Source organism: Phocoena sinus, chromosome 3 (genome assembly GCF_008692025.1).
Source record: "Phocoena sinus isolate mPhoSin1 chromosome 3, mPhoSin1.pri, whole genome shotgun sequence".
In the NCBI taxonomy this organism is placed as follows: domain Eukaryota; kingdom Metazoa; phylum Chordata; class Mammalia; order Artiodactyla; family Phocoenidae; genus Phocoena; species Phocoena sinus.
In genome coordinates, this window is record NC_045765.1 from 7,618,779 (window position 1) to 7,632,607 (window position 13,829).

The 13,829-nt window shown below is 55.1% G+C and overlaps 2 protein-coding genes across 7 annotated transcripts in view; one reads left to right on the top strand and one right to left on the bottom strand.

Moving 5' to 3' along the window:
• CARM1 (coactivator associated arginine methyltransferase 1) overlaps positions 1–8,724 on the top strand; it is a 41,128-nt gene extending 32,404 nt beyond the window's left edge. The window contains exons 7-16 of one of the 3 annotated variants that reach the window (XM_032627035.1): positions 950–1,040; positions 1,222–1,303; positions 5,471–5,556; positions 5,756–5,845; positions 6,291–6,428; positions 6,519–6,608; positions 6,705–6,817; positions 6,971–7,048; positions 7,286–7,354; positions 7,517–8,724. In XM_032627035.1, coding sequence (XP_032482926.1) covers positions 950–1,040; positions 1,222–1,303; positions 5,471–5,556; positions 5,756–5,845; positions 6,291–6,428; positions 6,519–6,608; positions 6,705–6,817; positions 6,971–7,048; positions 7,286–7,354; positions 7,517–7,659 — 980 coding nt within the window. In that variant the 3' untranslated portion in view covers positions 7,660–8,724. Of the gene's footprint in view, positions 1–949; positions 1,041–1,221; positions 1,304–5,470; positions 5,557–5,755; positions 5,846–6,290; positions 6,429–6,518; positions 6,609–6,704; positions 6,818–6,970; positions 7,049–7,285 lie in introns of all 3 variants that reach the window. The other 2 variants (XM_032627033.1, XM_032627036.1) reach the window with 2 other exon arrangements.
• YIPF2 (Yip1 domain family member 2) lies at positions 8,160–13,753 on the bottom strand. 4 transcript variants are annotated; one of them, XM_032627038.1, is made up of 10 exons: positions 13,661–13,753; positions 13,445–13,505; positions 12,528–12,682; positions 12,359–12,439; positions 11,341–11,428; positions 9,961–10,077; positions 9,706–9,872; positions 9,446–9,628; positions 9,225–9,356; positions 8,160–9,128 (listed from the first exon to the last, which is right to left on the bottom strand). In XM_032627038.1, exons 2-9 carry the CDS (start codon positions 13,473–13,475, stop codon positions 9,243–9,245), a joined length of 936 nt encoding a protein of 311 aa, XP_032482929.1. In that variant the 5' UTR covers positions 13,476–13,505; positions 13,661–13,753; the 3' UTR covers positions 8,160–9,128; positions 9,225–9,242. The 4 variants fall into 4 exon arrangements, with proteins under 4 accessions (XP_032482929.1, XP_032482928.1, XP_032482931.1 ...); XM_032627040.1 differs by having other exon boundaries at positions 8,163–9,128; positions 13,671–13,709; XM_032627037.1 differs by having other exon boundaries at positions 13,445–13,753.
• Positions 13,754–13,829: the final 76 nt, after the last annotated feature.

Genomic DNA, 13,829 nt, shown 5'->3' on the forward strand with positions numbered 1-13,829 from the left:
CCTCTTCCCCTTCAGCCTGCATGAGTATGGCTTCATTCCATCTCAGGAAGCTCTTTTGGGGGATTAAGGGAACCCTCCCCGCAGCTGCACAGTTTTAGGTGCCTTCGGGGCTGGGGGCGCTTTTCCATGATGCTCCCGGGGGGCTGATGGGCTCCTCCTGGGCAGGGGGCCTGGCTTGTGGCCTCTGGGCCAGTGAGCCCCTCCCTTCCCCACCCCAGTGGCTACAGCTGAAGGAAGGCTTGAGAAGGCAGATTCCCAGCACCTCAGGGACTCTTCTCTGGAATAAGAGGAGGGAGGGAGGCCCACATCTGGAGGCCAGGTGACTTGGGGCCCTAGACTCTAGAAGTAGGCGGGGCCTCCTGAGCCCTGGCTCTCCTTGCCACTGGCTCTGACTCATCTGTCTGTTCCTTGAGTCCCCCTCCCATTTCAGGCCATGCAAGTAGTCCACCCTGCCTGCCAGAGCCTGGGCAGTCCTGCGGTGGGGATTCAGCTGGGGCCCGTGATGCCATAGCCTGGGGCTCACCCTTGCTCTGTCCACAGCACTTTCCTTTGCCTTCCCTGTTGCACACCTTTCCAAGAGACACGGTCTGGCTGACGGAGCAGGGCCCCTGGAGGCCTGGCCACACCCCAGGCACTGCTTACTTACCCCTGAGGCTCTGGCAGGTGCTTTCCTGTCTCCCAGCCCTTGTAATGGGACTTGAGGCCAGGCCCCCCTGCCTCCCTGGCTAGCTGTACAGGTTTAGTGAGGAGGTGTGCGTCAAGTATTCAGTGGCCGCTGGCAGAGTAGGTGCTCAGTATCTCTTCATTGCCTGAGTGCATGAATGAGTGAATGATGAGTGAGAGGCTGGGAAGGCCCAGAGCTGGGGTCCTGGGGCCCTTTGGAGGCTCTGCCAGGTCCTGCTGAATGTCCCACCCTGACGCCAGCACCCCTCCCTGCCCCCACTCCCAGGAAACATGTTCCCCACCATTGGTGATGTCCACCTCGCACCCTTCACGGATGAACAGCTCTACATGGAGCAGTTCACCAAGGCCAACTTCTGGTGAGTGTGCCCCTGGGTGTCCTGCCTTCTCAGGGATGGCCCCACCTTTCTCTTATTCCTTATCCTCAGTAGGACCGAAAAGACTTGGGCTGGATGAGGGCCAGCTGGGAGAGAAGGCAGGCTGCCCCAACTGTGTCCTGCTGCTGGTGACCTTGCCATGGGGGGCGGGGGCTTTCTGCAGGTACCAGCCATCCTTCCATGGAGTGGACCTGTCAGCTCTTCGAGGTGCTGCGGTGGACGAGTATTTCCGGCAGCCTGTAGTGGTGAGTGGGGGCACCCAGGGCACTCACTACCACAGTAGCACTGGGCATGGCCCTCCTCTGGGGTGACAAGAGAGGGGCATGGGCTTTCCTGTAAGGCCTTATGCAAGCTGTGCAGCACTAGGCAGGCCACCGTTGCTATCTGAGCTTCTGCCCCTGCACGGAGCTCTCACACAGGGATGTTGGGAATTAAGTAGCAATGCATGTAGAGTGCTTAGCGCATAGTAAGCATGCAGTAACGTGTTTACAGTCATTAGACGAATTGATCCTTGGTGAACTGATTTTATTTGATTGATTTTAATTATTGAGATTTTTGAACTGATGTATAGACCCATGGTTCAAAAATCAAAAAAGTATAAAAGTGGAAAGCCTCCCTACGTCCATCTCCAGCCACACAGTTATTTTTCCTATAGGCAAACAGTCTTTGTTGTGTATTTTTCTAGAAGTCTTATATCTAAATGTGCGTATACAAATATACATATATTTAACCTTTTTTCCTTTCAAAGTATAGCATAATCAACATATTGTTCTGTCTTAGTTTGTCTGTGTTTGGAGGATATACACTGTATGATTTTGGTCCTTTGAAATTTGTTGAGAGCTGCTTTATGCCCAGTATGTGGTCTCTCTTGGTTTATGTTCCCTCTGTTCTTGAGAAAAATGTATACCAATCACTTGTTGTGTACATTGTTATATTAATATCAGTTCGGTCACATTTCTTAATCATGTTGGTCAAATCTTCTCTCTCTCTACTGTTTTTTTTGGTCTGCTTCTCCTATCTATTACTGATTGTAGATTTATTTTTCCATTTAGTTCTGGTAGTTTTTGCCTTATTTTTTTTGACATTATTGTTATTAGGTGCATTCAGCTTTAGGATTATTTTTATATCTTCCTGTTGGATTGATCCTTTTGTCACTATAACAAGTGTCTTTTCTTATCTCTAGTAGTACTTCTTGCCTTACAGTCTTTTTTTTTTTTTTTAGTTTATTTATTTATTTACTTATGGCTGCGTTGGGTCTTTGTTGCTGTGTGCGGGCTTTCTCTAGTTGCAGCGAGTGGGGGCTACTCTTCGTTGCGGTGCGTGGGCTTCTCATTGCGGTGGCTTCTCTTGTTGCAGAGCACAGGCTCTAGAGCGCACGGGCTCAGTAGTTGTGGCGCACGGGCTTAGTTGCTCTGCGGCATGTGGGATCTTTCTGGCCCAGGGCTCGAACCCGTGTTTGCTGCGCTGGCAGGCAGATTCTTAACCACCGTACCACCACGGAAGTCCTTACAGTCTATTTTTTTCTGACAATAGTTTAGCTACTCAGGCTTTCTTTGGTTAATCTTTATAGGATACATACTTTTCATCCTTCTTCTTTCAGCCTTTTTATAACCTATTACTTAAGGTTTACCTCATGTAAATATCATATATTTGGGTTTTGTTTTTTAACCAGATTGACAGGTTTTTGTCTTTTAATTAGAATATTTAGACCATTTATATTTAATGTGATTACAGGTCTTTATGGCTATAAATCTATCATTTTACTATTTTTCTATTTATCCTGTTGTTTCTTTTTAACTCTTTTCTTGCTTTCTTTTGTTTTAATAAGGTATATATTATTTATCCCCCTTGATTGTCTTTCACTAGTTTTGGGAGACTCTAGGGCAGCATCTCTCTCTCTCTTTTTTTAAAAAATTTATTTATTTATTTTTGGCTGCGTTGGATCTTTGTTGCTGCGCGCGGGCTTTCTGTAGTTGCAGTGAGCGGGGGCTACTCTTCATTGCGGTGTGCTGGCTTCTCTTGTTGCAGACCACGGACTCTAGGTGCACAGGGTTTCAGCAGTTGTGGCTCGCGGGCTCAGTAGTTGTAGCACATGGGCTTAGTTGCTCCGTGGCATGTGGGATCTTCCCAGACCAGGGCTCGAACCCATGTCCCCTGCATTGGCAGGAGGACTCAACCGCTGCGCCACCAGGGAAGCCCAGCATCTCTTTAAACACTACCTCTGTCCCATTCTCTTTCTTCTTTTGGAACTCTGATTACGTATACATTAGACCTTTTCACCAGTTCTCAGATGATTCTTATACTCTTTTCTATACTTATACTTTTCTATCCCAATTGCATAATTTTCATGTTTTCTCCTTATCCATCTCCCAGTTCCAATCCTCTCATCAGTATGTCTAATCTGAATTTTTTTTGTTGTTTTTGGAAAAAAAAAATTTTTGTGTGATGTGAACTTTTAGGATTTACTCTCCTAACAACTTGCATGTATAACGTACAGCAGAGGTAATTATATTTATCATGGTGTACATTCCATCCCTAGTACTTATCTTATAACTAGAAGTTTGTAGTTCCTTTTGACTGCCCATCCAACTCCTCCTCCCCCCTGGTTTTCTAAAATTTCAGTTCTAGAGTTTCATTTTGCTTATTTTTTTTTATTATTTCAGTTCTCTGTGAAATTTGTTCACCTTTTTTCCTTAAACATGTTAATTCTAAGTCTCTGATCACTTTTAGTATCTGGATAGGTGGTAAGTGTATTTCTGTTTTTTCTTCTCCTGGTTTTTGGTACTTTGGTTCTGTCTCTTGGTATGCCTGGTCATTGAATGCCAGAATGAAAAATTATAGAGGCTCTGGATGATGTTTTTCTTTCCAAGGATTCGTTTTTGTTCAGGCAAGAAGCCATAATGACAGATTACCTTGGTCCTATGAGGCATTTAAGACATTTGGAGGTTGCTTTTCAGACTCTGCTTAACTGGCATATCGCCCGGTTTCCCTGTAAGGCAGCAGTTCTCAGACATTTTCGTCTCAGGACCCTTTTACATTCTCAAAAATGTAGGATCCCAAAGAAGTTTTGTGTGCATCGTATTGATTGATGTACCGTCAATATCTATTGACATTAAAAACCCAAGAAATTTAAAAATACACATTAGTTAATTTAAGGATAACAATAAAAACCCATTACGTGTTAACATAAATAGCATTTTTAAAAAGAAAACTATATTGCAAAACTTTCCAGCAAGAATTAGCGACATTTTAAATTTGCAAATCTTTTTAATGGCTGGCTTAGCAGAAGACAGTTGGAATTCTGCTTCTGCATTCAATCCGTTGTGGTATCACAGGTGAGTGAATGAATGAAAAGGGCAGAAAACAGTGTTATATCATGAAAATAGTTTTGACCTTGAGGGTGCTCTGGAAGGGACATTTTGAGAACCGCTGCTTTAGGGCATAGTCTTCATGGTCTTGGTGAGCCTGGTGGTTCACAGGGCCCCTTGTTCCATACTCCGAACACCAGCATGGTGCTGAACCTTTCATTAGCTTTTTAATCTCATAGAAGTAGCTTTCTGCTTGATCTCCCTACCCCCATCCCACATGTAGCTCAGGAATTGGCAAATGCCACGAAGTGAAATCACGTGCAGACTGTCCACCTCAAATTTCCACATTTCCGTTTTCTTTAGCATCTTGGCCCCTTGAGTGCTAGCTGCCTTGGTAATCCCGAACCCCCATTTTGCTTTCCCCACCCAGGGAGGCTGCTGAAAGGCCCCGTCCCAAGGGGAAAGGCACAGACCGAAAAGCATCTCTCCTCTCTCTAGGATCTTGGCCCCAAAGCTGTGGCTGCTGTGGTCGCTCTCCAGTGATTTCAGACAACTGGGGTTTTTTTCCTTTGTTTTTTATTCAGTTCGTATAGTTCTTGGCAGCAGTGTTAGTCTGATAAGAAATCTCCGTCATGGCTGGGAGTGGACGTCAGTGCACAGTTCTCTAACTTTTTCTTTTTTTTTTTTTTTTGTGAACTTGTTTAACAGTTTACCTTAGAGATCTTTCCCCATCATAAACAGCCTCTTCATTCTTTTTCATGTACATAATCTTTTATTGTTGGGCCATTACTTGCTTCATTAGATGGTTTCCAGCGTGTCGCTGCTCTAGGCAATCTGTAACTCCATGTGTAAGTTTGTACATGCGCACATAGACCTGTAGGTTAAAATCCCAGAAGTGGAACTGCCAGGTCTTTAATGCAGATGAATGGTTGTCATTTTGCGAGCTGTCACCTAATTTCCCTCCATTGTGTTGTACCAATTCCCCCTCCCCCCAGCATGTCTGAGAAGGGCAAACTGGTTTTAGCTGAGTGGCCTAGACACCGTGGCCAGACTCAGGACTTCACCCCGTGCCTGAAGTCAGGTCACACCTCTGATCTCTCCCAGGACACATTTGACATCCGGATCCTGATGGCCAAGTCTGTCAAGTACACGGTGAACTTCTTAGAAGCCAAAGAAGGAGATTTGCACAGGTACTGGCACCCATGCCCTGTCCTCCTGGGTCTGGCTCCTGCGGGAGGTCAAGGCCACAGCCGGCTCCCTCAGGCAGAATTCTCCTCCCCAGGGCAGGCGGGCAGGGCCCTCAAGACTCAACACCCGAGTACCCCTCTTCTCTCCTGGCAGCCCCTGTTCAGCTAGCTTCCCCAGCAATCACTGCCCTTTGCCTTTCAGGATAGAAATCCCATTCAAATTCCACATGCTGCATTCCGGGCTGGTTCACGGTCTGGCCTTCTGGTTTGACGTCGCTTTCATTGGCTCCATGTGAGTGTAACAGGGCAGAGCAGGTGGCCCCTGCCCCTGGCCCCAGGGACTTGCCTGCAGTTGGGAAGCCCAGGCCTGGCTGGCTCAGATGATGAACTGGGGGCTGCACGGGCAGGATCCGACTCCTCTGGGTTCCACTGTTTCTTCCAAAGGCAGCAGGCGCTGGCCTTCAAGCAGTAGGCTGTTGTGGCGGGGTGGGTGTCTACCCTGTTCTGAGTGACTGTTCTTCACGGGACCTGACTGTGTCTCTTGGCATGTATGTCAGGGTGAGTGGGTGCCCCATAGCTGTGGGTCTGTGTGTTAACTTCCTGGACAGCCAACCTGTCTCGGCTCCAGGGCCCCAGGGGACCCCTGGGTGGCGGGGCACAGATGCCTGGGGAGAGCTCAGGGTGCACAAGGTGGGGGCTGCAGCCCGGGCAAACGCATGCCTCTTCCTGCTTGGCAGAATGACTGTGTGGCTGTCCACGGCCCCGACGGAGCCCCTGACCCACTGGTACCAGGTCCGGTGCCTGTTCCAGTCACCACTGTTCGCCAAGGCCGGGGACACGCTCTCAGGGACATGTCTGCTTATTGCCAACAAAAGGTGTGAGCTGCTGGCCGGGGCTGGGGGAGGCAGGGCTCCAGTCCATCCATGCAGCCGGCTCACGGCCGGCCCCTCCTGCCTTCTCTACAGACAGAGCTACGACATCAGTATTGTGGCCCAGGTAGACCAGACAGGCTCCAAATCCAGTAACCTCCTGGATCTGAAAAACCCCTTCTTCAGGTAGGATGGGCCCTTGGCCTGCACGCGGTGGGAGGGGGCATGCCCCTCCTCGCCTGCAGCCCCTCAGCCCCGTCGACCGGTCCGTCTCTGCCACAGATACACAGGCACGACGCCCTCCCCGCCGCCTGGCTCCCACTACACGTCCCCTTCGGAGAACATGTGGAACACCGGCAGCACCTACAACCTCAGCAGCGGGATGGCCGTGGCTGGTGAGCAGGCCCGCGTGTGGGTGGGGCAGGTGCCAGTGTCACTTCCTGGACACACCTGCCGGTGCTTCCTGAGTAAACGCTGGCAGTTCTGGCCCCTCGAATCCCTGCCCAGGACACTGTCCCCCGCCCCTGACATGTCGCTCCCCGGCACAGGGATGCCGACCGCCTACGACCTGAGCAGTGTTATCGCCGGTGGCTCCAGCGTGGGGCACAACAACCTGATTCCTTTAGGTGAGCGCACGGGGGGTGGGTGCGCTGGGGCAAGCTCAGGCCTTCGGCCTCACCCCCTTTTCTTCTTCCCGGGGGCTGAGGTCCCCCGCGCCGTTCCTCTCTGCCTCGCTCTGCCAGCACCGCGCCGACACTCCCCACATCTGAGTGTGAGCACCCACTACGCCGGGCACGTGGGCCGGGCGGGCTGGGGGCGGTGACGCCATCTCCTTTCCTTCCTTCCTTCCTCTTGCTGCGCAGCCAACACGGGGATTGTCAATCACACCCACTCCCGGATGGGCTCCATAATGAGCACGGGGATTGTCCAAGGTAACGGTGGGCGGGGGGAGCAGGGTCCCGCGGGTGTGAGGGTGCCCACCGCCGGGCGCCCGCCTGCCCTCTCGCCTGCGCTCTCTCTCTCTGACTCTGCCGTGGGTCTGGGCGGGCGAGGGGGCAGAGCTGGCTCCTCAGTGCCCACACCCCACCCCACAGGGTCCTCCGGCACCCAGGGCAGCAGCGGCGGAAGCTCCAGCGCCCACTACGCGGTCAACAGCCAGTTCACCATGGGCGGCCCCGCCATCTCGATGGCCTCGCCCATGTCCATCCCAACCAACACCATGCACTACGGGAGCTAGGGCCCTCTGGCGTGGAACGGACTGACAGCACCAGGAAACCAAATGAAGACCCTGCCCACCCCCCCTCCACCCGGGTGGCTCTCACCCTTGTACCGGAGAAGCCCAAACACCCGCTCACAGCCCTCTTTGCTATGGGAACTTGAACACTTTTTTACACGATGTTGCCGCCGCCCCCAGCCCGCTGCCCGCCCACATCTTGGCCCTGAGCGCGTGTCGCTGCCATACTTTACACACAATCGTGTCGTGGGAGCCCTGTTACCTGCTCCTGCCCTCTCCACCCTGACCTGGGTTTGAAATCTTCTGTAACAGGTGTGTCCGCGCCTGACAGCTGCAGGCCTGGCAGGGAGGGAGGGGAGCAGCTGCCGCCCGCGCCCCCCCTACCCCCCCGCCATCCCCCAGCCCCTCAGGCCTGCCCCCTGCCTGTCTCCAGTGGAAAGGCAGTCCTGGCCAGGCGGGGCCTCCCCTTCAACTACCAGGCCTTGGTCACAATGGGCGTGACATGCTGCTTTTTTTAATTTTATTTTTTTACGAAAAGAACCAGTGTCAATCCACAGACCCTCCGAGACATCAGGCCGGCCGGGCCGAGCCAGCAGCCCCTCTCCCCGACTCAGAGGCTCAGTGGCGAGGGGCAGCCCTGCCGAGTCTTCAGGATGGGGCGGGGCCGGGCCTCTGGAGCCCCTTGGCCCCCTCCCACCAAAGGGTTCACCTCACACTTGAATGTACAACCCCCCCGGCTGTCGGGAAGGCCCTCCGTCCTCGGCCCCTGCCACTTGCTGCTGTCCTGTCCCTGAGCCCCTGCAGGTCCCACACCCACACCAAGAGCTAGAACAGGTGGCCTCGTGGGCCCTGGGGGGAAGGGTCACTGTCAGCCGCTTGAGCAGACACAGAAACCTCAAGGGTCTGTCGTGGAAGGCATCCTTTTTCCTTGTAGCTAACGTTAGGCCTGTATCCCCTTCAGTATTTGTAGATGCTCCAGTCCCTACTACTATGATGGCATTTTGGTCCCTCCCCAGCCTGGGAAGGGGCCTTGCAGGGACCTCCAAAAAAAAGAAGAAAAAAAAAAAACTAATAAACAAGGAAATGTATGTTTCAGCACAGGCAGTTTTCTTCTACTTCTGCTCCCCGTTTCTAACACCCCCAAACTCGGATGTGGTGGAGCTCAGGCTAGGCCCAAGGCCCACTAACTGGGCCCCCCAGGAAGAGCAGGCACAGCCGAGGCTGGGGTGGCCCCCTGTGCTGCCCGCCCATCCTGGCAGGTGGCCTGTGGGGCAATGGCTGCCCTGGAAGCTCCCTGCTCTGCCCCTCTCCCGCCTTTATATAAATTCTTTGAATCACCTTTGCATAGAAAATAAAAGTGTTTGCTTTGTAAGAAAAGTCTGGAAAGTAGCAAAATCATCTCGAGGTCTCAGGGGAGCCTTCAGTCACCGTCTGGGGGGCAGGGCAGGCAGAGGCACCCCCTTACGTTGGGCCTGAAAGAGAGAAACTCCTAGGAGTGGCCCCATGACTTCTAACCTTGGGATGGGGGCCGGAGACCCCCTCAGCCACAGCTGGAAACAGTTCCTCACCTGCGGGCTCCAGTCTTCCTAGGCTGCTGCGGACCTTGGCGGGGGCGGTGACAATAGTACGGTTGGGGGCTGAGATGTGGCCTGGTGGGGAGGTGCCGCGGGCTCCAGAGGTAGCGGCTGGAAGAAGTAAAACTGAACCGAGAGAGCCCTGGGTCAGCATCAGAGCCAGCAAGCCAACCCCCCCTCCCCAGGCCCAGCCTGTGCCCACCCCAGCCCGGTACCTTACAGCCCGTGGCCAGGAGGGCGTGGAGCAGCACCACCACGGAGAGCAGCAGCACAGCCGCCAACCGGGTGTCCTCACGGACGACGGGCCAGAGGGTGAACACCAGGCCCGTGGCTGACAGGGCCAGGGCCAGGGCCCCAGAGAGCCACTGCAGCCATGGGACAGGGATGAGCCACAGGACCTGGGGATGACACAGGCAGCTGCTACCAGGTTGTCCCCGTGGTGCCGGGGGCCCACCCATCCCTGAGCCCCACTCACCACAGTGGGGATGAAGACAAAGAGGGAGTAGCCATAGACGCACACCGTCTCCAGGAAGGTGTAAGGCCCCATGCGCTCCCGGACACCCTTGCGCCACTGCAGGAAGCCCCACAGTGCCAGCGGCACGAGCCACGCGTAGCAGTAGATGGCGGTGCCGGCCACGGTCACTGCGGGCAAGGCAGGTAATCGCCCCTGGGCCGCGGCACCGCCTCCCCCCCGCCCCGCCCGGTACCAGGCCTTGCCCACTTCGCTTACCTTTGTGGAACTGGGGGCTGTAGTGGATGGAGGGGTCCCTCCTCTGGGCCAGCACCAGGGTCAGGTTGCCGGTGACGGCCAAGACGAAGGCCAGTGTGGCACAGATCCAGAAGGGGCCTGCGGGCGGGGCATGCTCAGGGTCCCAGGGTGGGACCTCCCAGGACAGGTGACTTGTCCCATCTTGTCCCAGCCTCTTCCCAAGCTCCGGGCTGCCTCCACCCCCCTCCACCCCCCATCGGCCCGATTCATCGACCCGGCGTCACACCAGCAACAAACTGGCAGCTGAATCCAGTGCTGGCACCCAGCACTCATCGATGGCCTTTGACATAGCTGACGCCCTCCTTCTGGAAACACTCTCCGTGTGGTTCCCAGGACTTTACGTTTTTGCTTTTGTCTCATCTCACTGGCAGCTCCTCAACCTTTCTGGCTCCCTGAGCTCTTTAACAGTGGGGAGCCGGCCCGGGGCCCAGTCTTCAAACCTCTTCTCTGCATTCATTCACCCCTTGTGTGATCTCGTTCAGCCTCAGGGCCTTATGCCACCTCTACGCCAACGACTCCCAAGTGTCTCAAGTCTGGGCCTCTGCCCTGAACCTGCAGCTCCTATTCAACGTTCCCACTCCACCCCACCACACACACCCTTTCCCCTCGAGTCGCACGCCTTTCCGCATCAGTAAATAGCAACTCCCGCTTTCTGGTAGTCCAGCCAAAAACTCTGGAGCCTCCTTATCTCCTCTCCTTCCACCCCACATCTGACGTGTTGGCTTCATCTTTGACGTATGCCAGAATCCAACACCCGGTGCTCTCCACCCCAGGCCAGGCCCATCATCCCACGCTGGACCTCAGCAGTCGCCTCCTCCCTGGTCTCCCAGCTTCTGCCCTCCCCCCCACTCCACCCCCGCCCCGGGCCCAGAGCACCTAAGGACACTTAACGAAGATCCCTTCTCACCACAGCATAGGAGGCCTGTGTAATCTGTCCTGTCACCTCTGTGGCCTCCTGGCAGCTCACTCCAGTCCAATGACAGTGCTGCCCTGCAGTGCAGGCCTGTTTCCACCACATCCCACTTCTGTAATGTTCTTCCCCGGGGCCTCCCCACACCCCGCACTGACACCAACCAGGCTCATTCTCTCACCCTCCTCAGAGGGGTCTTCCCTGACCAGCCCGTGCGAAATCACAATTCCCATCCTCTAAACCCTGTGCTTCTCTCCCTAGCCCCAACGCCCTCTGCAGCCTCATTTGGCTCTATCTCCCTGAACAGAGTGTAAGTTTCACGCTCTCCATGAGTGATTCTGCTTTGTTCTCAGCTGTATACTGGGGCCTGGCACTCAGTCCACATTTGCCCAATGAACAATCGAATGAACTGAATGCACAACCTCACTCACCGTACAGGTCTGGCCGATTCCGCAGATGGTGCCGTACAAAGTTGTGGCCGGGCCGGGGCAGCAGCGAGCCTTTGATCCGGTCCAGGACCTGGGGGGCAAGGCCGGGGCCTAGGATGGAAGCCCGCCTGGGGCTCTTCACCACCCAGGAGGAAAGGGGTCAAGCTCCTCAGGGGCTCCTGTCTTCTTATGGGCTGGAGCCCGCCCCTTCCCCGGGCAGCCCTCACTCAGTATCCCAGTGTCCCACCACTCTGAAGGACGCTTCAGGGCCTGCCATCTTCTTCTTTGCTTCCTCCGCCTCCAGCTTGGCTGCCCCGGACTCCCCTTTTGGCTCTCTCCCCCCACCCCATTAACAGTCGTCAACAAGTCCTAGTCCTGGGTGTTCTCCTTCCCCCATCTCTCCCAACGTGTTCCCTACTCCGCAGCCCTGGTTTATTACCATGTCCCACCCTGGCCTGGGGCCTCCGATCCATGTTCCATGCTACTCAAGCCTCTCCTGCTCTAAACCCTTCCATGACTCCCCAGCACCCTTAGGATAAAACCCAGACTCCTTAACATAGCTCACGAGGCCCTTGGTGATCTGGCTTCTCTCCGCCAGTCCCCCACCTCACTCTCCAGCCTGAGTGACAGGTAGCCTCTGCAGTAGTGTGTGCTTTCTCTCACCTTTGGTCCTCCGCATGTGCCGTTCCCTGTGCCTGGAACATACTTATGCTTCCCTCCACTCTTCCTGGCTAGGTCTACCTTCTCCTCTTAAGTCTCAGCAAATTCCTCACCTCCTCCAGTGGGCCCTTCCCTAACCCACCATATCACTTGCGTCCCCCATGTTCCCAAGAGTCCTGGTCACGCCACATCCTTGCAGCACACACAGTCACACCTACCAGCCTGGGTAGGAGCTCTTGTTCTCCCAGGTGCATATTGCCAGCACTTGCCCAGGGCCTGGTGCACAAGAAGTGCTCAGTGACTAGTGGCTGAACCCCAAGCGTGACTCCAAGTCCCATCCCACCAGCTTTCCCGGCCTGACCTGTGAGGTGTCCACGTCAAAGAAGCTCTGATAGTAGCTAAAGGTCCAGAAACCAGGCTGCTGCTTCTCCTCCTGTAGGAGCTGCACAGTGAAGGCTTTCAGCGCTTGGGGGGTGGCAGGGGTGGGTGGTTGGGACAAGGGGCAGGGCACGGGGACTTAGGGGACTCACCGCGGTCTTGTCACTCTCCTCCACCTCGTCCCCAGCTCCGTAGCTGCCACCTGAGTCCATGGCCACAGCCACGTGCTGCTGGGGAACCAGCTGATCACCTCTGGTGGTGGCCTCATTTACGGTCTGGGCCAGCAGATTAGTAGCTTCCTCGAACTCTGTCAAGAAGGCGTACGGGACACAGGCATATTTGGGAGTCAAGACAATTCGGTTTCGGGGCTTCCCTGGTGGCGCAGTGGTTAAGAATCCGCCTGACAATGCAGGGGACATGGTTCGATCCCTGGTATGGGGAGATCCCACGTGCCGCGGAGCAACTATGCCTGTGCGCCACAACCGCTGAGCCTGCGCTCTAGAGCCCGCGAGCCACAACTACTGAGCCCATACGCCCCAACTACTGAAGCCCACGCGCCTAGAGCCCGTGCTCTGCAACAAGAGAAGCCGCCGCAATGAGACGCCTGCGCCCTCCACCGAAGAGTAGCCCCCGCTCGCCGCAACTAGAGAAAGCCCGCGCACAGCAACGAAGACCCAACCTAGCCATAAATAAATAGATTTATCAAAAACAAACAAAACAATCTGGTTTTGCCCACTGCTCATCTGGGGGCCAACGCTAACCGTAACCACCTGGGTGTTCACCCCCAATTCAGGGCACGTCTTCCTCAACTCTGGTGAGTGGGAAAGAGGTGTGTCCCCTCCCTTCTAACAGGGGCCCGCAATTGAGGGCTGATCCTGGAATGAGGTAGAGGCTCGGGTTTGAGGCCTGAGTTTAGGGCGGGAGCGGGATTCGAGTTAGGGATGGGTTTCATGCCTGGGCCGGGGTTCACAGCTGACTGGGGTTCGGGTTAGATCTGAGTTGGAACCTGGATGGGAGGTTCAGGCCAGCGGAGGGGGCAGGAGTCGGGCCCGGTCGCGGATGCACTCACCGTGGAAGGCTAGCTCGTCTGCCGCTGCCATGGTCGCTCAGGGCCGTCACCGCATCCCGCTCTGAGGACAGAGGCCCATCAGGCCCGCCCCCGACCTCTCTCGGGGCCCCTCCTGGAGGCTAGCCTCAGCCCCGAGCCCGGTCTGGCGGCTAACCGCACCCACCGGGGCGTGAACTCGCCGCTCCTGCCCCACAGGTGCACCCACGGCCCCCTCACCTTCGGCTACCTCAACCGGCGGGGCCCGGGCTCTCTGCGCCTGCGCAACCCGCCTGCCAGCCTCAGACGACCGTACTCCGATCTGACAGGAACATCCGGCATCGGTCCGTATTCTACCTTCTTCCGATGGGAATCCACTTCCGGCAGTGTTGACGCTTGCGCAGAAGAG